General features: G+C 40.9%; 1 protein-coding gene across 1 annotated transcript; it reads left to right on the top strand.

The window, feature by feature from the left end:
- Positions 1-2,314: 2,314 nt before the first annotated feature.
- LOC147452114 (LEAF RUST 10 DISEASE-RESISTANCE LOCUS RECEPTOR-LIKE PROTEIN KINASE-like 1.2) lies at positions 2,315-5,044 on the top strand. Its single transcript, XM_086517907.1, has 2 exons — positions 2,315-3,451; positions 3,670-5,044. Exons 1-2 carry the CDS (start codon positions 2,518-2,520, stop codon positions 4,827-4,829), a joined length of 2,094 nt encoding a protein of 697 aa, XP_086374033.1. The 5' UTR covers positions 2,315-2,517; the 3' UTR covers positions 4,830-5,044.
- Positions 5,045-23,427: the final 18,383 nt, after the last annotated feature.

Here is a 23,427-nt window from a genome sequence, read left to right as displayed (position 1 = left end):
TGGGTCACATACTATAGTTATTATATTGATTCAATTCTCTATACACTTCGATTCTCATGAAAAACTGAAGTTATGATGTTTCTTGGATGGGGTTGAAATGTTCTATTTATAGATGTCACGTCAAAGAAGGCCTTGGACACTATCTACATTGCATCGTCATCCGCTATTTCATATCTATGGTAACATCTAAGTATATCCTTTGTAAACTTTCCAGCTTGGTGTTCAGACTGACAATTTTCTCATGTAGATCCACTTGATTGGAGTGGCCCACTCACTACGCACGAAGTGGTACTCATTATTGAAAGCTTTGAAGTTGTTGGGTAAGGAACATCAACGAAGCACAATGCTTTTTTATATTTTGTTTGGTTATTGTACTTAACCTGTTGCTTGCAGGAATCACTATTATCGTGATAACATATTAATGGAAGTGCATGAGTTTTTTGGAGCTCCAAGGATACTTTCATATCAATGTGGCTTTGAATCATAATGCAGGTTCAGCTCGCATACGGGTTCGCGAGCTCAGAGATCGCTTGCCGGTCGATGCATAATACTCTTATAGGGATAGATATGAGAATTGGAGGATTGTATTGTACACCCTGCATGAGGGGCGTCGTTGTTTTGGTAGGAGCATTTGTTGTGTGGACCCATGGGTTCTACGAGCACCAAATGCAATATCCCAAAGGTTGTCGTTTTGAAGTTGTAATTGTTTTGTTAGTTAAGATTTAGTGGCTTCCAAAAAACTTTTTCTTTAAAGTTGAATATTAGGTTATAAAGACTACTTATAGTAATGGAAGTGGATTGTTGTTTTTCTTTTAGTTTCCCTTCCCCCCCCCCCCCCCCCCCCCCCCCCCGTCTCTCTCTCTCTCCCCCCCCCACCACCCCCCCCCCCCCCCCCCCCCCCCCCCAAATGTGTAGTCTTCTAGGTTTATGTTCTATAGTTGTTATGTTCATTCAATCCTCTATGCACTTTCTATTATCGCACAAATTTGATGTGATTTAAGTTGATACCATAAAGCATGTAAAACCTTATTGCACATAATAGAGCATTTAAGATATGGTTGTCACTACTTTGAATTGGATGCATAAAGAATATTGACACATGTTATTCCTTTAAAGAAAGGGGGAGGGGGAGTGTTCGGAAAAAGTTGACCTCGACTTAACTTTGAGCCGGTTGCAAAACCAAATTAGCTGGTTGAAGGGAGGTGGAAGAAGGAGAAATTCCGCTTGGAAAATTTAAGAAAACAAAGTTAAATTGCAAAAATATGCGAGTTTGTTTGCATAATTTCCTCTTTGAATCTACTCTAAAGGGAATTTTGTATGTTTGTGAAATTGATTTTTGTGAACAATGTATAGATGGGATCATGCTTAGATATCAAGTAATGGACTTCTTGTGAGTTTGACTTATAAACATCTTTTTTGTAGCACTAAAAAGGACCCTTTCTCGTGTCCACATGACTAGATTGGTAGTAGCACACAATCCTTCAGGGATGCAAAGATTTAGCAAGTCAAAAGGATTGAGCCCTTTGCACTTATTTGAAGGCCCTTGGCCTTGAAAAGCAGTTTACATGAAAAGCTTGAGCGGTTCGTTAATGTGAGGGGTGGTTGAACATCCCCGCTCCCCCCGCCCCCCCAAAAAAACAAACAAACAAAAAAGGTGCAAGATAGAGTCGATTTTATCTGTGTGCATGAGGAGCTATGGGACTCCAAAGCGATAGTTGACGCACGTTTGGAGTTTGGACTATCCAAAATGAGGGATGAAGCGGCAAGTCAATGGGTTACGTGACATTGTGTCACTGTACAGAAGTCAAATATGATGGGGTAGTATTAGGGGCATTTCACATGAAACAGACTTTTGGCCGTTGTGAAGATTGCTAGGTGTCGATGGGTAATATGGAACTAGTTGCCTACTTGCAAGAGCGACCCATGAGCATGGTCACATGTAGTAAGGCGAACCACCACAGTGAAGGTTGCCACATGCAGAGGGGTAACATGACTCGCCTTCTTGCAAGTGGCGCCACGAGCATAGGTGAATGGCAAGAGGTGGTCACACAAAGCATGAGTCCACGAGCATCACATTCAACAAGGTGAGTTGCTAGAGGTGTTTAATACGGAACACACAACTCCGACTCCGATTCCGACGAGCGTTTTGGACGGTGGGGAAGTGGCACTACGATGGGAAATCTATGGTTTCAATGCAACGTGCAGCCAGCCCTTTACCAAATTTGTTTATCAAAAGCGCCGCTTTCCTTCACCGTGGAGAGTGGAGACACTGAAAAGATCTATATGGCGATTTACACTAAAATTGTGCAATGGGGCCAAGGAAAGTTGACCGAGCCTCAGACGATGCAAATTTTAGCCTAGAGAGCGAAGCTCGAGCCTCGTCAAGGGGCAGAAGGAAACTCACAGTCGTCTGAGTCACCCAATTTTTTGCACATGTTTGCAGACTAGCGCACTTAATTAGCAGACACCAATACCTCACTAGCACCTCCATCACTACCTAATGCCCCGATTTAGCAGATGTATCATCCTCATCCTAGTGAGCTGCAGAGTTTGCTTTCGTTTCTGCCATGGCCCTCTCTGATCTGCCGACCCAGCATCCTCCCCCTAACGCTGATGAGCTGCATGCTCGTCCTCTTCGCCTCCGCTGTGTCGCCCCTACTTGACTCGGCATGTGCCCCCTCGATGCAGCAATGCGGTATTTTGGGTGAGGTGAAGTACCCATTTGGGAAGAAGGGCTCCGGCCATTGTGGTGCCTCACCCAAATTTCTACTCTCCAATTGCTCGAGCTCTGCTGCGGAGTCCGTTCATTGGGATGAATTCCATGGGAATCCTGCTGTGCTTGGCCTCAATTGGACTGGTAGGGTGAACATCAGTTGGACAAACTACATCACACCCACACCGGACATGCCAAGTTGCATCGTCTACCCTCGTGAGCAGCTCCCTCTGTTCCTACCAAACTCTACTGTTAATGGCTCCGGCATCGATCTTCGAAACTCGGCTGATTTCTCTGCCTTTTCGCTCTCCCCCAACAACATGTTCCTCCTCTTCAATTGCACAGATTTAGCCCATGTCAATTCCAGCAATTATCTGGAAACAAACAGCAAGAATTGCCAGTCCTTCAAGAGCCAATGCTCCAACATCCCCAATGTCGGCAACTGCATCCAGTTTCAACCTCAATGGCAGCTCAGTCTCTCTAAAGCTATGAATCTCTCAAGTTGCTCACACTTCCAGTTCCTGCTCACTGAAGATTCTGCCTTGCTGGTTGAAGAGTGGACACCGCATGTGGTGCAACTCTACTGGGCACCAGATGATTACAATTTCCGTTTTGGCTCATTTTGCCGGACGTGTACGGAGAGCTTTGGAACATGTGGCTATTCAGATGAAGGTGCGGCCTTCCAATGCTTCTGTTCTGGCAATCAATCCTCTGCCATCGATTGTAATCATATCAACGGTAATCAAAAACTGGCACTGCTTTTAATTGAAGTTAATGCTTTGTGATTAATACTCTGTCTCTTATTGTGAGAAAGAACCTGCCTTTGTCTGTGTTTGTCGTCGAGCCATGTTGTTCTGTAATATGAGACATGGGAATGAAAGTGCAATTTGTGTAAAAATGTTGTCCCACGGGCGATTTTTGATGGAGGAATGGCACTGCTTGTTCTGTTTGTGTAGGTGATCACCGTGGCAACCGATTAACAACTGCCAGATTACTGGGGGCATTAGCAGGTCTAGTGGCAGTGATTTCAATAGCAGCAATGTTCAGTTGGTGGTGGCTTCGCCGAAAGAGGAGAATTTTCACAAGTAGAAGTGCGCCCAATTCCAACAGCGACAAGCTCTGGTCGTGTAGAGCTCGTCTTCTGTCATCCAGACTCGGACCCATCCGTGCTCAGGAATACTCATACCAGGAGGTCCTTGATGCCACACAATGTTTTGCAGATGATAACATCATTGGTGATGGAGGGTTTGGTTCCGTGTATCTTGGCACTCTCAAAGATGGCCGTCTCATCGCAGTAAAGCGTCTCTTTCATGACAATTTCAGCAGAATGGATCACTTCTATAATGAAATCCAGATCCTTTCGAGGTTAGACCATCAAAACTTGGTGAAATTTTACGGATTCTGTTGTGAAGATGAGAGAGATTTGCTTCTGGTTTTCGAATATTTGTGCAACGGTAGCGTATTCGATAGGCTGCATCATGAAGGTGTAGCAGGGAAAGAAGCATCCTGTGCAGGTGCTGTTGGGATCCCCTCTTGGAGAGTCCGGCTGAAAATAGCCATGGAAACAGCAGAAGCGCTCTCTTATCTGCACAACTCGGTGAATCCTCCTATTCTACACAGAGATGTGAAGACGACCAATATCCTGCTGGATGACGGTTTTCATGCAAAATTGGCCGATTTTGGGCTTTCAAGGCTCGTGCCATTGGAAGTGACGCATGTCTCCACTGCACCACAAGGCACGCCAGGGTATGTGGATCCAGAATACCAAAGCTGCTATCGATTGACAGACAAGAGTGATGTGTATAGCTTCGGCGTCGTTTTGATGGAGCTCGTGTCTAGCAAGAAAGCAGTCGATATGTCGAGGAGCGAGAAGGAGATCAACCTCTCCTCTATGGCTTTCTTGAAGGAAAAGAAAGGGACATTGAAGGAGCTTGTGGATACTCAATGCTGGAAAATGGAGGACGATATCAATGTGGAGGTAGTGGCGGAAGAGCTGATGCAGCTTGCATTTTGGTGCTTGCAACCAGAGAGAGCTGACAGGCCGAGGATGAGCGACGTAGCGGCAACTCTCACAAAGCTATGGCAAACTCATGCATGCCAGACATCAGACGAGTGAGCAGGGTTGCTATTGCGTGGGAAGGCCTATCATCTCATCCACTATCTCATTCACTTGATATATTGTCATTTAACTATCATACTCTCTTTCTGTAAACACAAAGGCAAGACTAGACATATACATTCCCTCTAAACCTGTGTATATTGTCACATAATGTGGTCTGCAATTTTGGTGAGGTGGAATTTTACCACAGAGAATTTGAAGTGTTTCTTTCACCCCTGTTTCTCTAGTCAGTCAATTCGGCACGTGGCCATTCGATGCTTTTGCTCTTCACTGCTCTTTGCAGCATCAAAAATTCCATTGAAGCCTTGAAATTGCGTTCCGTTTCGCCTTGCCCAAAACGGTGTTTCTTGTTACTATGTAAACCAGTCACAAAGAGCCCAACCCTCCACTAAAATGCCACTGTATCTTGATTGGCAAGCACACCCGGGCCATTGCAAAAGATATGAAGAGGTGTATGTGCACATAAAGAAGGAATTCATGTGAAAATTACGGAAAGGCTTTGGAAGGATAAAGGGAATCTATGAAGTAAAGTAGGGAGCAGAAAATGATTGAAGGGGACAATAGACTAACCAAAATTTTGATTACATTTTTCCCAAAAGCCACTTTTTTGGATGTGACTATGGAAACCCATTTTATCATGTAATTAAACCTCAATTTTGTCATGTAATCATATAATTAGGGAGCCATGGTGTATGGATGGGAAGCCTTGGATTCTATGTTGCATGAAACGTTTCCGAGCAGGAAAAGGCACCCTGCAAAACCAAGCAGAAACGGCAAAGACAGAAACCTAGAAACGGCGAGGGTACACTCAGTTTAACAAAATGTATATTACAAATCAGCCCAAAAAGTACATCTCAAATACAAAAATGTTTACATTGGCTCCAGGTGATCAACTTCCACATCCATTTCCTCTTCAACAAAGCCATCAAGCAGGTGAAGCAGTAACAATCCTGCTTTGTTGATGTCTGTCATTGCTGCATAAAGCTTCCACCTCCCAAAACTTGCACAGAAACTCTCACTCTCTCAGAACGTCTTAGTGCACTTTGTCAATTTGCCTCTCTTGCTTTCTGCTTTGTATTTCCCAAGCTGTTGATTGTCAATTGTCAATTGTGCAAAGCAAAGAGTGCTCAGATGTCTTAATCTCTTGTCAGGATCTGTAGATAACATCATAACAGCCCAAAATTTGCCAACAACCTCTGCCATCTAGAACACATGATGTGATTGCTGATCAGGGGCTGTTGGAGAAATATGTTATGCTTGGCAATGCTTTGGTGGATATGTATGCCAAATATGGTGCCCTCTCCAAAAGCACAAAAAGTTATCGATGAGCTTGTTGTCCGAATGCATGTTGCCACTTATAATGCTTTGATTGCAGGATATGCCCAACATGGCTGTGGCAAGGAAGCTCTAGCTATGTGCTGTTTTCACCAGATGCAAATTAGGGAAGGCCTTTTTCCAGATACAAGATGCGACCAAATCGACACCATTGCGATTTCGACAAAGCAATCATGCCCCGTTTCCTGCAAGGGTCGCAAGGAAGACATTCTCACACTTGGGCATCTGGGCTCGTCAATCTTTGGCAGACCGACAGATTGTTGAGCTGTGGAGAGGCTTTTCTGCATGCCTTTCAAGAGCGTTTTGCCAGCGATTAGGTTAGGGCAGGTTTGTGAGCTACCGCCTGAACGCATCCTTGGTGTAAAAGTTAAGCAGATGTGGCTCATCACGGGCCGGGAGTCCGAGCTCTAAATACATGGCGAACACGGCAATGGCCCCATTTCCTCGCCATTTCTGGTTATATGGGGAGGTGCTAAAATTGATGGTGTTTTTTGAAAATAAATAAATTGAGAGACAGTAGAACTTGAAATTACAAAAACTCACACGCCTTGGATAAGGTTGGCTAACCTATCATATGGACTAGGGGAATAATCCCTAAGAGCTACATCTCACATGAGTTGTCAAGGGGGTTTGAACCCAAACCCTTAACACAAGAGGCTCTTGCTCTATCAATTGATCTTGTGAACAAGGGCCATTTTGTGCTTCAAAAGAAGAGCTCGAAACAACTTCTTGTCATTTGGTATGTTACAATTTGTAAGAGTGCTTTTGCAGGCAGGAAACCTGGGAGTGCTTCCACTAAGCAAATTTGGTGGATTTTCATTTCGCCATGGAAAACTGTTGCCTTCTTTCACCTGCGATGATAGAGAATAGAGAGAGAAGGGGAAGAGTCTCTCCAATCATGTCAAAATTGGCAAAGTTGACTTTGGAAGAAAAATGCTTCAAGTAAAGAAAAAGCCCGTTGACAATTGCAAAACCTTGCCACGACCACGATATAAAATTGTACCTAAATCACTATTGTTTTTGGCTTTCTGAAAGAAGCCTTAGTTAGCAAGGTGACTATTGCAAAACCATTCGACACGTACCTACATTATATTTGACCTTTTTTTTCTTTTAAGTGGTCAGTTGAGCTTGAATTGCTCAAAACTCAAAAAATTACAAGGAGCCCTAGCATCCTTTGCACATGGTAAACCAAGAAAGAATACAAGACTTAGTGAATAAGGTAAGAAATCCGAGAGGCTTCCTTAAGTTAAGGGGGATGAGAGTTATGATCCAGAGTAGGTTTAAATGAGTGCTTACAATCACATGTCATTTTTGTTGTATCTCAATGTAAAATTGTATGGTCTAAAACGTACTTAATCACAAATGTCTTATATGTTAGGAAGGACCCCACTTAAACAACAAGGTGACAAACTGGCATTGTAAAATAAAATAAAATGAAAAAGAAGTAAATTAAAAACAACAAACTAAAATGTTCCATTGATAAACTAAGAATATTTTAAGTTTTCGTAAGAAAAAGTAGGTCTAATAAGCATAGGAAAAGATAAAATAATTTAATGAAATTAATGTTTATTAAATAAAAATAGGAAAAAGTTCTTGGAATTTTTTTTAAAAGAAATATAATGGAGTCAACACTTCACATCATGGCATCAAACTTCTATGAATATACTTCTTGATCCTTAGTTCTCTAAGGCCTTTCTCAAAAAGAGAGTGAGGCATATATTTGACTTTGCCTGTGAGGCATTGAACGGTTGAAACTTCTATCTTATTCTAACCAAAATTCCAAAGTCATTTTGTTTCATGGACAAACTTGCGAGCCGTGCTACAATGTGATGATGTGTGAAATGTGAAACATACCCATGGTCCCTCCCGTTGTGGCGTGGCTCGTAGCATGAGGGGCCATGGGTATGTTTAACATTTCACACCTCATCGCATTGTAGCACAACTACCACATGTACCAATCGTGCCACAATGTGAGAGGCCATGGGTATGTTTAACATCTCACACCTCATCGCATTGTAGCGTGATTGCCTGTCGCATCACAATGTAAGGAGCCCTATGTATATTTTATGCTCACGTGTCCTCGCTCTGTACTGCAAGGGGCCATGGGTATGTTTTAACATTTCACACCTCATCGCATTGTAGCACAACTACCACATGTACCAATTGTGCTACAACGTGAGAGGCCATGGGTATGTTTAGCATCTCACACCTCATCGCATTGTAGCTTGATTGCCTGTCTCGCAGCACAATGTGAGGAGCCCTGCATATATTTTCTACTAGTAGCACGAGGGGCAATGGGTATGTTTAACATTTCACACCTCATCGCATTGTAGCACGATTGCCTGTCGCAGCACAATGTGAGGAGCCCTGCATATATTTTCTGCTCACCCTGTCCTCGCTCTTTACCGTGACCTTGCAACACACACACACACACATAAAAATTATGTATATGTGTGTCTGTACATATAGCCCCACAATGTCCTGTCATGTGTCATCCATGCATTCGTCCAGGCACTTCCCAATGCACCACGACCTGCAATTATGAGCATCATCATGATAACAACCGACCTCTCAATGTCATAATTATGTGTGTTTCTTCTATACAACATGTCCCGCTCACTCTTGTCAAGCACTTTTTGCTATTGAGTATCTGTTTTCTCTCTTAGCACCCATAGTCCTGCTTGACCTATCTTGTCACTCATTTGAGTTGTTTTCTTTTCACGCCCCCTGATTCCAACGTTGTTAGTCATTTCTAATGGCTCATACGAAGAAGACTTCTAGGAAGGTTTATCAAGGTGAAGGATTGTCTAGCATGACTCAGCTTGATGTTGGTCAAGCATCAACATCATGTGTTCCAGGAAAGAGTCTGCTCCACTAACGTGCAACCATGAGAAAGAGGATACGAGTAGAATCAAAGTGTTTTATTGGAGCTTAAAAGGTTCCAAAAACATATTTCCTTGGCTATACCAAAGCTACCTTTTCAGAGAGTTGTCCATGAAATCTACAACTGAAACACCCTTAATTTCAAATGGTCTCACAGTGCAATGGGTTGCCTCCACGAAGCCACAGAGGATTTTTTTCTTGAGTTGTTTTAAGACACCTATATTATGACACCTCACACCCACACATCAATATTCATGCCACGGGATTTGAACTCCCTTCGAATCATCTTGTTTAGGTATGACAAAACATTGGTGCTTGTGGGTATATCCGACAAAATGGACAACATTTTGAGAATCCCGCCACTACAAAAGGTCAAGGTGGTTGATATTTCTTCAAATATACATCAGTGAGCACCCATCTAAATACAAAATGGGAGTTTCAAAGACAAGAGAAAGCACAAAAACTAGACTTTCAAGGAGAGGAGGAAGTACGTAATGTTGACCTCCATGAACAACGATTGGTAGTGGCACAACACAAAGCTAACTTCGACGTCTTGGAGTGTCTTTACCCACATTTTGACATTTCCATTGTGGTATGGGGAAACGTCCTTTATTTCGGTTTTGGACCCCATGAGATCGACATTTTGGGGGACCTTAACAGGGAGCTGACGGACTTAATTATTATTTGTTTTTTGTGGTTAGTAATTTTTTTCTCATCTTGTGTTGGTTGCAAGTATATTGCACATTTGCATGATAGAATATATATTTTCTCGTAGTTTTTGGGTTTCAAACCTTGCATGGAATGTCTAGGGTTTTTTTGTTAGCTTACAATGAGGAGTAAGAGTTGTCATTAATAACAATCTACCTTCTATGTGTATGTTGGAAAGATGCATTTCACTTGACCTTACTTGTTAAAACAGCTTCCACTAGAACCTAGTTGCTTTGGCTGTGGAGCGGAAGCGTTGCTACCTTGCAAACTTCGTGCATGGTTTCCACGGGAATCTGCAAAGCTTAGTGGAGTCCTTTCTTGAGTGTCACAAGCTATTTGTGAAATTGTTATGACACTTCACGCCAAGTGTCTAAGGTCTGTTCAAAAGCTAGTAATTGCTCTAGAGGGGCTGACCTAGGATGAAATATGGGAAGACAAGACTGTTTTGAGTTGCAAGGTCCCCAAACAACAAGACTGGCATTCCTGTGTGGCTGGAGGGTATTAGTGAACGCAGAGCTCCTCTTGGAAGGCATGAATGGAGCGCAAAAGCGTAAGCACCTGGTTTTTATTCATCACTATCCATGACTTATCCATAACTTCTCAAACTAACGTATGGGGTTGAATGATTTTGTACGTTAGAAAACTAGCAGATTATAAAAATGTGCATGTTGATTTGTTCTCAACCTTGTAACAACGCACCCGAAAGGAGTACTCAATGCACTCATGCCGCCAACACCAAGGCCCAGTCCATGTCCTCAACCTATGAAATACCCCCTAGCTCCTTCAGCAACACAACAATTTGCCCCCATCACCATTCCCTAGATACCTCTCCTAGGCCCTCGCCCTCTCATCATCCTCCACCCATGTCTGATGCCCTTGCCTTTTCTACACACCAATGAACCCCACCCCCACACTAGCTATCCCCCTTGCCTCACTCTGTATCCCTCAGTCCCCTGTCTCATCTACTGTTGGAGATCAGTAAAACACTCAATAAAATGTACTCATTTGTACTTATTGAATGAAAAATTGGACACAAATTTTCCTATGTATTGATCATTGTATACTGATTACAAAGGTATTGTGTATAGCTTGTTAAGAAAATGGCATTCATATGTCGTCTTGGGTTTAGGGTAAAGTGCTTTGCTATAGCGATCTGTGAAATTGGTCTTTGTATCAAGGTATGCAATGTACAACGTCCAGTCTACCGTCTACAATCTATGCACAAACTATCGTAGCTTCCTTTCTCTCGGGTATCTGTGGCACAGCAAGCGAGAAGAGTTGAGTCAACATGATCACAATGAGAATGTAAATTACATAGACACAATAACTCCCGGACGTGCAACATAGTACCTTTTGCATGTTGCACTTGAAAACAAATTTTGCAGGCAATATTGAGGTTGACCTCATTAAGAAAATCCTCTCGCACATGTCTTAGGGTGACATTACTTCTAACGCCAGCAACCGTCACTAGATCATTTTCACAAATTACTTCAATTGACCTCAAGGGGTTACTAGCATCCTCACATAGGTCTTGATCCGATGCCACCTTATGTAGTAGAAAGAAACTATGAAGTTTTGTGATGCTATCAAACACACAATTGACTATTTGTCCACCTTGCACAAAATGCCCTCAGAACTGTGGATATCCCAAGCATCATCCAGAAAATCAAGGCCGCTTTTTGACTTACAGATGAACACGGTCTCTATCTTTCTAACCTCTTTGTCATGGAAGAAGTCTATAAACACATGTAATGGCATGAAGACGTACCTACCTGTTTGCAACGTTTGGTCGTAAGCACTTCTGAATTTCGTGATGGAGCTTGATTTTGAGACACTCACAAGTTTTGAAAGCCGGGATTGGTCACTCTCGACCATTTATGGGGGAAGTGGGAGATGACTTAGGGTGCCAAAGCCATGGGTGGAGCGGGAAGCATTGTAGAAGAAGTCATAGAAGAACACCCCCCTTTTTGCGAGCGCTCTTCTAGCGCTAGTTTTGACATAAGCTCTCCCATCGCTGCATGAAATCATCAAATATGCCCATTATGCACTCCATTGGCTGCCGATCTTCATTGTTGAAGGGATAAATATCTACAGAAGCAAACGATAAGATAATGATCTAGAATAAAATTCACAAAAAAAACTGCTATCAAGTTTATTAAAAGCACATAATATCAAAAGACCCCAATGGTGCCTCCCACAACCGTAGCTCAGAGTGCATATATGCATGCTCAATGAGCACGTCCGTTACCAACTTCCCCGTTTGAAACATGGGGAAGTCTTTCACATGTACTTTGTAGATATTGACGAATTCGTTATCTGCCCGCTTTCTTCTTCTTATCTACAAAAGAACCCAATTGCCAATGGTTATTGTAGTGGATAGCCATCGAACATGGTCCAAGTCAAAGCTGTTGAATATTTCCACTTACTTTATATATGTAGATGGTCGATGAGGTTTTCTGCTCCCCATTGTTGTTTTCTCACAAAGAAAACAAGGAAAAGCAGCACTTTAGCTTAGATAGCAAAGAAAATTCCGGGAAGAAAGTTTCACCTTCGGTATATGCAAACTTTCTTTAGAAAAGTGCACCTGCATTCAATGTGATTTACATTACATTCAACCTACCTCTGTCTAGGCAGAAGGATGATCTGCACAAATCACGGCGTATCAAATTTTTAAAGCAATAAAAAGATCATTTCTAAAAACACAAAAAATTGAGATAGAAATTAAAAAAATCGGAGCTACCGTTACAGTAGGCCAAAATCTATTGGTTGGATGGCATTCTCTCTCTAGGGCCAAAATGACCAAAATTGTCCAAACTTTCCCTAGTGCAAAAGTATATCTATGAGAGCTTCACTACCTTGAGCTTGCTTTGCAAGATGTCTGAAGTATAATTTTGACGCTTTGAAAGCTTGCCAAAGCCCAAGCTCCATGCCGAAATCTTGAGATTCAACTTCAGAAGCCACAATCCATGGCACGTGTCATAACCCATGGCTTTGAGAATTAGCTCCGAGTGCCAAATTCCAACTTACTTGGCTGACGCATGCATTGCCTTGCTACGGATGTCTGCTTTGGTAATTTTCCACACCTCCAAGAAAGCTTTCGAGCACGAGGCCTTGCCTTGGTTGTCGTGCGAGCAAGGGGGCGGGGGGGGGAAAGTGTTGGGAATGACTCTTGACCACCCCAAAGGTCCAAAATTGAAGGGGTATTTTCCTTTGAGTATGAAAAAGGCCCCCAAGCCCAATGATGGTGAGCAACGTAGACATAGACATAGAGACATAAAGAGAGAGAGAGAGAGAGAGAGAGAGAGAGAGAGAGAGAGAGAGAGAGAGAGAGAGAGAGAGAGAGAGAGAGAGAGCTTCATTGGCTATGTGTTGATGAAGCGATTGCAACAATGAAAAACATTGCCCTTATTAGCGGGAATCCATCATGAGTGACTTGGCTCGACTTGGTGGAGGTCGGTGGTGGTGTGATGTGTGAGCTAGAAAGATACTCACACGGCAATTAGTTGAGACAACTCTTCCTCTTCGTCTTCTCCATGACTGCTTGCATGCATGCGGAGAAAAAAACAATGTCCCAGTAGTTGTAATACCAGTATGAGCCTTGAGGTGCTAAGGATTACAAGATGGACAGATCAAACGAGCACCCACCTAACCGGACACGTAGTCGGACATCACATTTGTAGTCTATTAATTGTCCGAGCTAATATAGTGATACTCTATGTAAATCCTAATTTTAGAGTAGTAGGTCAATTCCTTGAGTTGTAATGATGTCATGATAATTGTAAAGGTCCGTGTGAGCCGGTCACTGGCCATTTAAAATGCCCTAAGTATAAAGGTCAATAACTTTAATGTGAAAGGAAGGCTTATCTTTAGAGAAGAAGGGAGCTCAAAAGACGTACGCTCAAGCTACAAACTGCTCCAAACTTGTAATCATCGCAGCTAATGAATGGGTAATTAGATTTCATTTCCAAAACTTACATTGTGTTCCTCTCTCTTTGCTCTTTAATTCAATGTAAGCATTGTCAGTTTTGTTGAGGTTCGTGACTACGTGTCTGTGAGCTGTAATTGCAGATTTGAGTGCTTAAATCACTGTTTTTAGTCGTTTTAACTATAGAAGAGTGTTCTTAGACCATAGGACAACGTTTCTGGCATGATTTGTTGCAGTTTTCATGACCTTTTTCATGATGGATCGTGATTTTGATACCCTGTTGGATTGCGTCCAGATTTGCTAGGATAGTGCCCCTAGGTGTCCTAGACCTCCTCCTAAAGTTTCGTTGCATTTCGAGTCCATCGGAGTGCCAAAATGTCATGCTGCAGACGTTCGTCACGGAGACCCGCTAATAACCGCCTCTAATCGAGGCTTATCATCATCGGTTTAACAAAGTAGGTGCACTATAGTTCTAAGCTTTACTTATCGCAGGTTGAGAACATGGCATGGGTAGCCCAAGACCAGTCATCCGAGTCTTGCTTAAAATAAAGGCTTAAATTTTATTTTATTTTAAAAGAAATCGAATTCAATATGAGTGAGCAAGAAGTTTAATCATAATTTGGTTTGCAATAGTGCACATGCCAAGAACTTAGTAATCAACACATGATTAAAGTACATCAAGAATGGTTCAAATCTTTTGTCTTACCTAGCCATCAAGCTTGCTAATTTTGATTTTCTCTCGTTGATAGCTCTCTCTCTCTCTCTTTGCCATCAAACCCCAGCCAACCTACCACCAATTTTTGCAAAACTTACCTTCAATAGTGAAAGGGCTTGTTTCCCCAAATGGCCGCTCATGCTTCATCCCAAAGCAAGCCCACCTTTGTGGGGATCGTGACAACACTCCCTAAAACGGACAGTACTATCCGCCTTCAGCATGAAGTTGAAAGGCTCTGCAAGGAGAATGACGAGCTAAAACAAAAGATCATTGCCATCGAGGCCCGACTAATCGCAATGGATAACCACCAAAAGGAAGAAATGAGACAGATGCAAATCAAGTTTGACAAAACAAAGGAAGAAGTGGAGACGACCCTTACAAGGGCGATCAAAAATCAATTACAAGAAGCCATCATCCACAAGGTTGACGACCGTGTGGCGTCCACGCTACGCAAACGACAACGGCAAGAGGAGATCACCCTCAATGTTCGCATTGGTGGGCTACCAAGTGATTGGAAAGGGGAGGGAGACCTCAAGTTCCACGAATCCATTGCCCGCATCCAAACAACAACCCACATGACAGAGTGGGATCCAGCAACAAACCACTCCATCACACATGAGCATTGCACCAATCATGAAATCCTCACTTTCAAGACCAAAGTGAACCGAATTAAACTCCTTAAGAAATCAAAGCTTCTCTGGTTTGCAAAAGATCTTACCCTCGGCCAACTCAAGCAGAAGAAGGTAGAACTATAAAAGGTGGGAGAAGCGTCCCTCAAGGCTCAGCATGAGCTTGAGGCTATTTGTATATTTCTTGGTGTCATGCTAATACAATCACTCATAATTATTAGTTTTGAAAAAAAAAAGAGCCTCACATGGCCCATTTCATTCCTTTCTTGACTCTTCACCTTGTTTTAGAATGCTTGGATCAATATTCACTTTGTTTGTCCTAATGTGTATGTTTTAGAAGGCTTGGATCAATATTCACTTTGTTTGTGCTAATGTGTACGTGTGTGTGTGTGTGTGTGTGTGTGTGTGTGTGTGCGTATTGTGAATATATGTGTGTCTGTGCTTATGTATGTGACCCCAACCTTGAGGACTCCATTGAACTGTCTCACCGTATTTGTTATTGTTGAGTAGGTATGATTGAGTGCCTACAGTCACATGTCATTTTTTTGTGTTTTAACATAAAACTAGCATGTGACCCACACGTTGCCACGGCCAAAAAAAGCATGGCCATTGGGTCACACACACACACATATTTGTAGGTGTGGATAAGTGTCTGTATGCACACAAGTGGAGAGAGTTGATCATTCCAAAAAGATGAAAAATATATCTCTCTCTCTCTCTCTCTCTCTCTCTCTCAATCAAACACAACACACACACACACACACGCACACTCACACGCACACTCACACTTATTAGATCTTGAGATCAAGATTTGTCAAGTAGATCTTTGATATCTATTCTCATCAATAAAGATTTTCTTCTTCTTCTCTCTCTCACCCCCCCCCCCCCCCCCCCCCCCCCCCCCCACCCAATCTCTCTCTCTCTCTCTCTCTCTCTCTCTCTCTCCCACACACACACACACACACACACACACACACACACACACAGAGTTTTGAGGTGGAGACTTGTCAAGTAGATCTTTGAGATCTCTCTCAATGAATAAAAAAGAGAAAATTATAATAACCATTGACTGTGGTGGATTGGTTAACAAAGTTCCCTCTTGAAAATCAGTTCTTAAATTAAAGACTTGTCAGGTTAGAAATTTGAGATCTCTTAGTGTGTTCCTATGATATTAAAACTTCTCTCTCTCTCTCTCTCTCTCTCTCTCTCTCTCTCTCTCACACACACACACACACACACACACACACACACACACACACACACACACACACACACACGATGATGCACAACCCCTCAATTACCCTCTTTGTCTCTCTCCATCAATCTTTCTCTCTCTATGGTAAAATTCAAGCCCATAAGGAGCTACCACTATTCTCTCTCTCTCTCTCTCTCTCTCACACACACACACACACACACACACACACACACATACTGGCGTTCAACCCCCTGATCACCCTCTCTATCTCCCTCCATCAATCTTTCTCTTTTGATGGGAAAATGGAAGCCCATAAGGAGCTGCAACACCTCTCTCTCTCTCTCTCTCTCTCTCTCTCTCTCTCTCAAAAACAAACACACACAGATTCAAACTTAGGAAATTGTAATTGGAAGCATGCCTTACAAATTGTCTCTACAAAATGTATATGTAATACAAATTCGACAATTAATCCTTGTTGGTATCTTCTCCACTAAGGATATGCTGAGTTGCATGGCCTTGATCTCTTTATGTATAATAAATTTTCAAGATTAATAATCCTTCAAGCAGTTGATGCCTCTATATGAAAGAAATATTCAAAATTTCTATGTCAAAATGCAATGTCTTATGTAGCACAAATGCAATAGCCTCTCCTTAGAAAAAGTTGTTGAAATCATTATCTAGATATTCAAATTGTAATGGCAATATAATTATGCACACATCACCTAATCTCATGAGTCTAAAGCCACATTTCCAAATAGCACTTCTCATTCCCCTCAAATGAACCACTCTTTGCTTTATTTCGAGCCTCAAAAATACGACCTCAATCGACAATAGTGTAACTATTTCAATCCAACACAATAGTTTCACCCTCTTTTGGGAGCTGTAATCAAGACTGTATCAATGTATATACAGATACTTCATCTTTGGCTTTCCATAATCTTTCCCTCGCAAGGTTGGCATGTCTACAAACTCTAACATCGACACTCTTTTATTTCATAGAGTATGTAAAAGATGAATTAGCGAGTGCTAGTTAGATAAAGCATTTCTCATTGCAAAATTCCTACCTCCCTTTGTCCTTGAAATAGTATGTAGTTGCTTTAGGAAGGCTGCTATTTTGCCAAGGAATCTCTCTCTCTCTCTCTCTTGTTTGTGTCCATTCAAGGGTGTAACAAATTCTTGATAGGTGCACCTCTCTTGTTTGTGCATAGCTTGTGCTCGAGGTCATAAGAGAGTGATTGTGGATGTACTGAACATATAGCTTTTAGTACCTCTCACCCCCTTCCATTTTGGGTATGCTGAAAACTCGTGTTCATAAAAATAAATAGAGTTTAATGTATTTTTAACCGGCTAAAATTGTAAAATCCGGGCTACATTCTAAGCTTGTCTTGAACAAAATCAATAAATTTTGCAAGTTTCAATGTAAATATCGACAATTCTTCAAGTCTCAATGTTACTGGAAATTCTTCATATTTTAACCTAAAAATTGAAAGAGTTTTATTTGTGCCCTTATTTATATAATTATATTATTTCAATCAGAAAAAATACTATTAGTAGATGAAGCATTTCTTATCGTAGATTTGACTCCCTTTTTTTTAAACAATATGTAATTGCTTATGGAGGGTTGCCAACTTGTTGAGAAACTCTCTCTCTCGCTCTCGCTCTCTCTCTCTCTCTCTCTCTCTCTCTCTCTCTCTCTCTCTCTCATGCCAATGTCCAATGCTAGAGTGTAATAGATTTTTGACATGTGCACTTTCCTCTTCATGCATACTTTGTGCGTGAGGTGGCATGAAGAGAGTGACCATGGATATACTGAACATCTAAGTTTTCAGTGCCACTCATATCCTTCCATTTTGTGTCTATTGGAGACGTGTTCACAAAGAAAAGGTCTTAGTGTATTTTTAATCTGCTCAAATTGTAAGACTCGAGCTACATTCTACGATTTTCTTGAAGAAAATCGATAAAATTTTGCAAGTTTTATTGTAAATATCGACAAATCTTCAAATTTTAACTAAAAAGTTGAAAGAGTTTTATTTTGTTTCTTCATTTATTAAATTATTACAATTAAGAAAAATAATATAAGTAGATGAAGCATTTTTTATTATAGAATTGACTCCCTTTTTCTTGAAACAATATGTCATTGCTTTTGGTAGGCTACCAGATTGAAGGGGAATCTGTGTGTGTGTGTGTGTGTGTGTGTGTGTGTGTGTGTGTGTGTGTCCACGTGAGGATGTAACAAATTTTCGACAGGTGTACACCTCCTTCCGTCACATACTATCCCTGGGGTGGTAAGAGAGTGACAATGAATGTATTGAGCTTCCAACTCTTCTACATCCATCATGCCCTTCTATTTTGGGGCTATTTGAGGCCCATGTTCACAAAAAACCGGGTTTTAATGTATTTGTAATTGAATAAACTTACAAAATTTGGGCTATATTCCAAGCTTGCCTTGAAGAAAATCGATAAAATTTTGCAAGTTTTAGTGTAAATATTGTCAATTCTTCAAATTTTGACCTAAAAATCAAAGGAGCTTTTATTATGCCTTTATATGTTTCCAATGATTGCAAAATCCTAGGATTTACTACATGTGGAATCGTTGAGAGCTTAGCATATGCTATTCTCAGGTCTTCTTCTCCTTTTTCTTTGTATGGTTCATGATCCATGTTCATATGGGCACAATGTTCCTCAATGTGATGAGATGGCCCTATGGTGGCACCAATACATGTACATGGTTATAAATTACCCTTCCTTGTAGATAGCCTTGTGAGATTGTATGGTCGATTCTCCTCATGGCCATGGCAGTTTCTTAGCATGAGGCTTATGTATTGGTGGTGATTTTAATCTATTAACCCTTCTGAGTATTGTTATAAATATTTGAAATGATAAAATATCAAAATATCATCCTTCAGATTTGAGCGATCTCTCTGGATTTGTGTAGAAAGAAAAGGAGGGTTTCTTTATGGCATTCAAAAGGACAATTAGAGCCACTCTTCAAACTGTCTTCAAGAGGAAAAATAGAATCGCTCTTCATCGAGCAGTGTTATGCTTCTAGGGCTCATCTCTCTCTCTCTCTCTCTCTCTCTCTCTCTCTCTCTCTCTCTCTCTCTCTCTCTCATGCTAGTGTTGCACGTGAGGATGTAATAAATTTTCAACAGGTGCTCCCTCCTCTCTTCGCAAAGCATGTCCTCGGGGTGCGGAGAGTAATCTTGGATGTACTAAGTATCCAACTTTTCTATGTCTATCATCCCTTCCATTTTAGGGCTATTCAAAATCAAAGCTCGCAAAAAACCGACGTCTATTATGTTTTTAACCAACTTAAATTGTAAAATCCCAAATAGATTCCAAGCTTATCTTAAAGAAAACCAGCAAAATTTTGCAAGTTTTAGTATAAATACCATCGATTCTTCAATTTTTGACCTAAAAATTGAAAGAGTTTTTAGTGCATCACTTACTTTGGTGCCCTCTTCAAGACCCCCCCCCCCCCCCCCCCCCCCCCCCCCCTTCTCTCTCACTCACTCACACACACACACACACACACACACACACACACACGTATCCTTTCATTTTGAGACTATTTGAAATTGGTATTTGATTAAAAGTGGAGTCCATTATATTTTTTAAAGATCTCAAATTACAAAATCCTAACTAGATTTCAAGTTTCCCTTGAAATAAACCACTAAAATTTTGCTTGTGTACATATGAACAAGCCCTTAAATTTTTATTTTTTTTTGGCCATTGGCCTTTAAAAAGCAAAGTTGATAGACCCTCAATTAGCTTTCACAAGGAAAAGTAAAGTCTCCCTTAAAAGAAAGGAAAAGTAAAATCAACCCCTTTTTAGAACTTGTCAGGTTTAAAGTTTGAAAGTTGAAATGGTTCAGAGGTTGACACATTTTGTAAAGTTTTCTTTGAATTGAACCTAAGAGTGACAAGCCCGGGCCTTTCCTTCCTCAAAAATTTTAAGCTCCATTACATATAGTAAATAAAAAGTATAGTCTTCCTTAAAAGGAAAATTTAAGTCAACCCCTTTTTTAAACTTGTCATGTTCAAAGGTTGGAAGTTGAAATGGTTCAAAGGTTTCAAGGTTCACGAAAATGAAACATTTTGTAAAGTTTTCTTTGAATTGAACCTAAGAGTGACACCACTAGGGCCTCTCCTTCCTCAAAAATTTTAAGGTTTCAAGGTTCACGAAAATGAAACATTTTGTAAAGTTTTCTTTGAATTGAACCTAAGAGTGACACCACATTTTGTAAAGTTTTCTTTGAATTGAACCTAAGAGTGACACCACGAGAGCCTCTCCTTCCTCAAAAATTTTAAGCTCCATTATATATAGTATAGAAACTATAGTGTCCATTATACAAACATAATCACCAATGCCTAGATGTGGCCCGCTCAAATAACAAGGTAAAAATCTCACGATGGAGTTGTAAAACAATAAAACAAAAAGGAAGTAAATTATAAACAATAGAACAAATAATCTAGAATAGGGTTAGTTGCAAAAGCCGAAGAATAGAACCATGCATTAAGTTGCATCACCTATTGTAGTTATGGCTTTTAGGTAAGGACAAACGACTGGTCTAATGGTAGGGGTACTTGTTTAAGGAAAAATTGGGGTTTTCAGCTATGTATTGTATAATCCTTTTTTGTAAAACTCTTCCCGTCAAGGTGCATATAGTACTTGAGGTTCTTTGTACATTCTTTGCTCATCTAATACGGGACTCGAAAAAAGATAGGTTCACTTTTATCCAAAATCTGCTCAAACTGAGAACCGTCAGCTCACATTGGGGTTAAAAGGAGTAAAAGCCGCCTCAAAGTCATCCCGTCAAGGTGCATATAGTACTTGAGGTTCTTTGTACAATCTTTGCTCATAGAATACGGGGCTCGCAAAAAGATAGGTTCACTTTATCGAAAACCTACTCAAATTGAGAACCGCCGGCTCACATTGGGGTAAAAAGGAGTAAAAGCCGCTCAAATTTCACGAAATTTAGTGTTATTTTTTTTCTTCTATGTGTATGTAGACTCTTTGGACATTGTCCTTCCCCTTAGACTCACTACGGTCCTTGTTTTCCATGGGCTTAAGATCTGTTAGACCCTTGCTGGAAGTTGATTCTTGAAGCCACCATGGTATTGTGTATGACCGCAGATATGGTACGAGGCCTTTTTGAGTCAACATACTCCACCATATCTTCAGATAAACCCGCACAAAATTGTTGTTTTTGCTCTCCAAATTCCATCTTTTTGTAGACACTGGCTTTGAGATGTAAATCCCAAAACTTGTCTACATATTTGTGAATAGATTTATAGGGAGAGAGCTTCAAGCTTCGCCATTCAGTGAGTACTTTGTCTTTGGCATCGCTAGCCAAAAAATGCTTCATGATGGAAGCTCTTAAAGCTTTCCATGTTGGAGAGAGTTTTGCCCGCCGTCTTTGTGGAGCCATCTCCGTCGAGGTGGTAGGAGACTTGGTTCTTTCTCATTCTTTTACTGGGGGGTTTACCATTGAAACTTGGGTTCTCCTTTCGGAGGGAGATGCCTCATTGAGTAGTAAGTTTTTGAGCCCTTCGTACGGATCCTCCTCTTCTTTCCTTATCGGAGAGAGTCCTCTTTTTGGAAGTCTCACCAGGAGCTTTCCTAGGTACTCTCTCTTCTTGGTGGGGAGTTTGGAGGATACCATGGGTGCACAATTGCTGTAGCACTTCACCTTGGAGGGATGGATTGCCAAGGGCTTGTTGAAGCCTAGAAACAAGATAGTTTACAAACATAGGGGCATCATTAGTTGATCTTCCATTAGCAAAATCAAAGCTATCAACATTCATTTCAATCTCTTTTCCCTTGTCAACCTTACTAGTAAATTTTAGATGTTAATTTTTACTTGTACTTTGGCACTTCAAGCCCTAGTTGCTACTCCTTTTTACCTTCAAAGATAAGCACTCAAGCATCTATACCTGTGGCTCGAATATTATTAATTGCAAGGAATAGAAGAGAGAGTTTCACAGAGCCAAGACGACACCGGTTCCTGTCAAGCTTCTAATAGATCAATAATGGTTAAGCCATAGGCAAGACTTGTAGGAATCTATTATTAAGACCATAGCTCTCGACGGTATCCCCATTAATTGCATGAATCAGGCGTGCTTCAAGGATGGAAAATCCCTATTCTACTTAATCTTTTGTAATTAATAACACCAACCATATGTAGCAAGCTTGAGGACCTCTCTTATTGAGCAAGAAAAGAGAAACCAATAGCTCTGATACCAATGTAACATTTAATGCACTAGTAACTTGTGTGTAGCGGAAAATGATAACATAGTGAGCATTCCATTAAGAATAAGTTCAAATGAGCATAGATAGAGTACTTCATTGGAGAATGCTACAAAGGGATGTGCGATGGCCCTGCAAAAATACTCACAATAGCACAATCCATATCATAAAACAATAAATCAGCATATCTGAATCGTCGCACATGCACATGATCAATATCAACACGAACAGATAGAGATAGAGAGCGAGAGAGAGTAGAAAAGGACGTGCAGGTGCACCTCATAGAGCAGAGTGCTACGTGAGTACGACAAGAGTGAAGAGAGGAGAGGAGAGAATAATCACACAGACATTGGGTGCAATCTCCCCCCGTGCAAGAGTGGCCATTTCCCTCTTGCACGTATTTCATTTATAGATTTCTTGAATGGTCAAATTGAGTACAAACTGGCCGGCTGGTCATAAATGGCGAGATCTCATAAAATATCACTTGAATAATAAAATGTACAAAATATATATTTGTTCATAATATATGACTAGATTGATTAATCCTTTTCCACCTGTCAGCTGCAATAAATAGTAGAATATCAATTCCATAACATACCTCTCTGTTGGAAAGCAACTGTCCTCAATTTCAAAGATAAGAAATCTGCAAACGATACTTGTCAAAAAACAGTGATGAGAAATCTGTGTCAAAAAATAGCATATAGTAAAAATAATGAAACTAAACAACATTGCTTATGCCTGCCGTCATCCACATACTATCTATTCTAGTGTCCCTTAGCTGAATCAGGATATCATTGATCACACTAATCATTGTATAAATCAATTCTCATCAATCTCAAGTTCAATTTTATAAATACTATCGCAACAGAAAATCATCATATGCCAATTCCAAATCCAAATCCAAATATCCTTCATTTTGTATACCCGGGTAACAAAATCATACCAGATACAATGG

This window comes from Adiantum capillus-veneris, chromosome 8, assembly GCF_014529385.1.
Source record: "Adiantum capillus-veneris isolate H3 chromosome 8, ASM1452938v2, whole genome shotgun sequence".
NCBI lineage: Eukaryota > Viridiplantae > Streptophyta > Polypodiopsida > Polypodiales > Pteridaceae > Adiantum > Adiantum capillus-veneris.
This window is presented reverse-complemented; position numbering and strand designations above follow the sequence as displayed.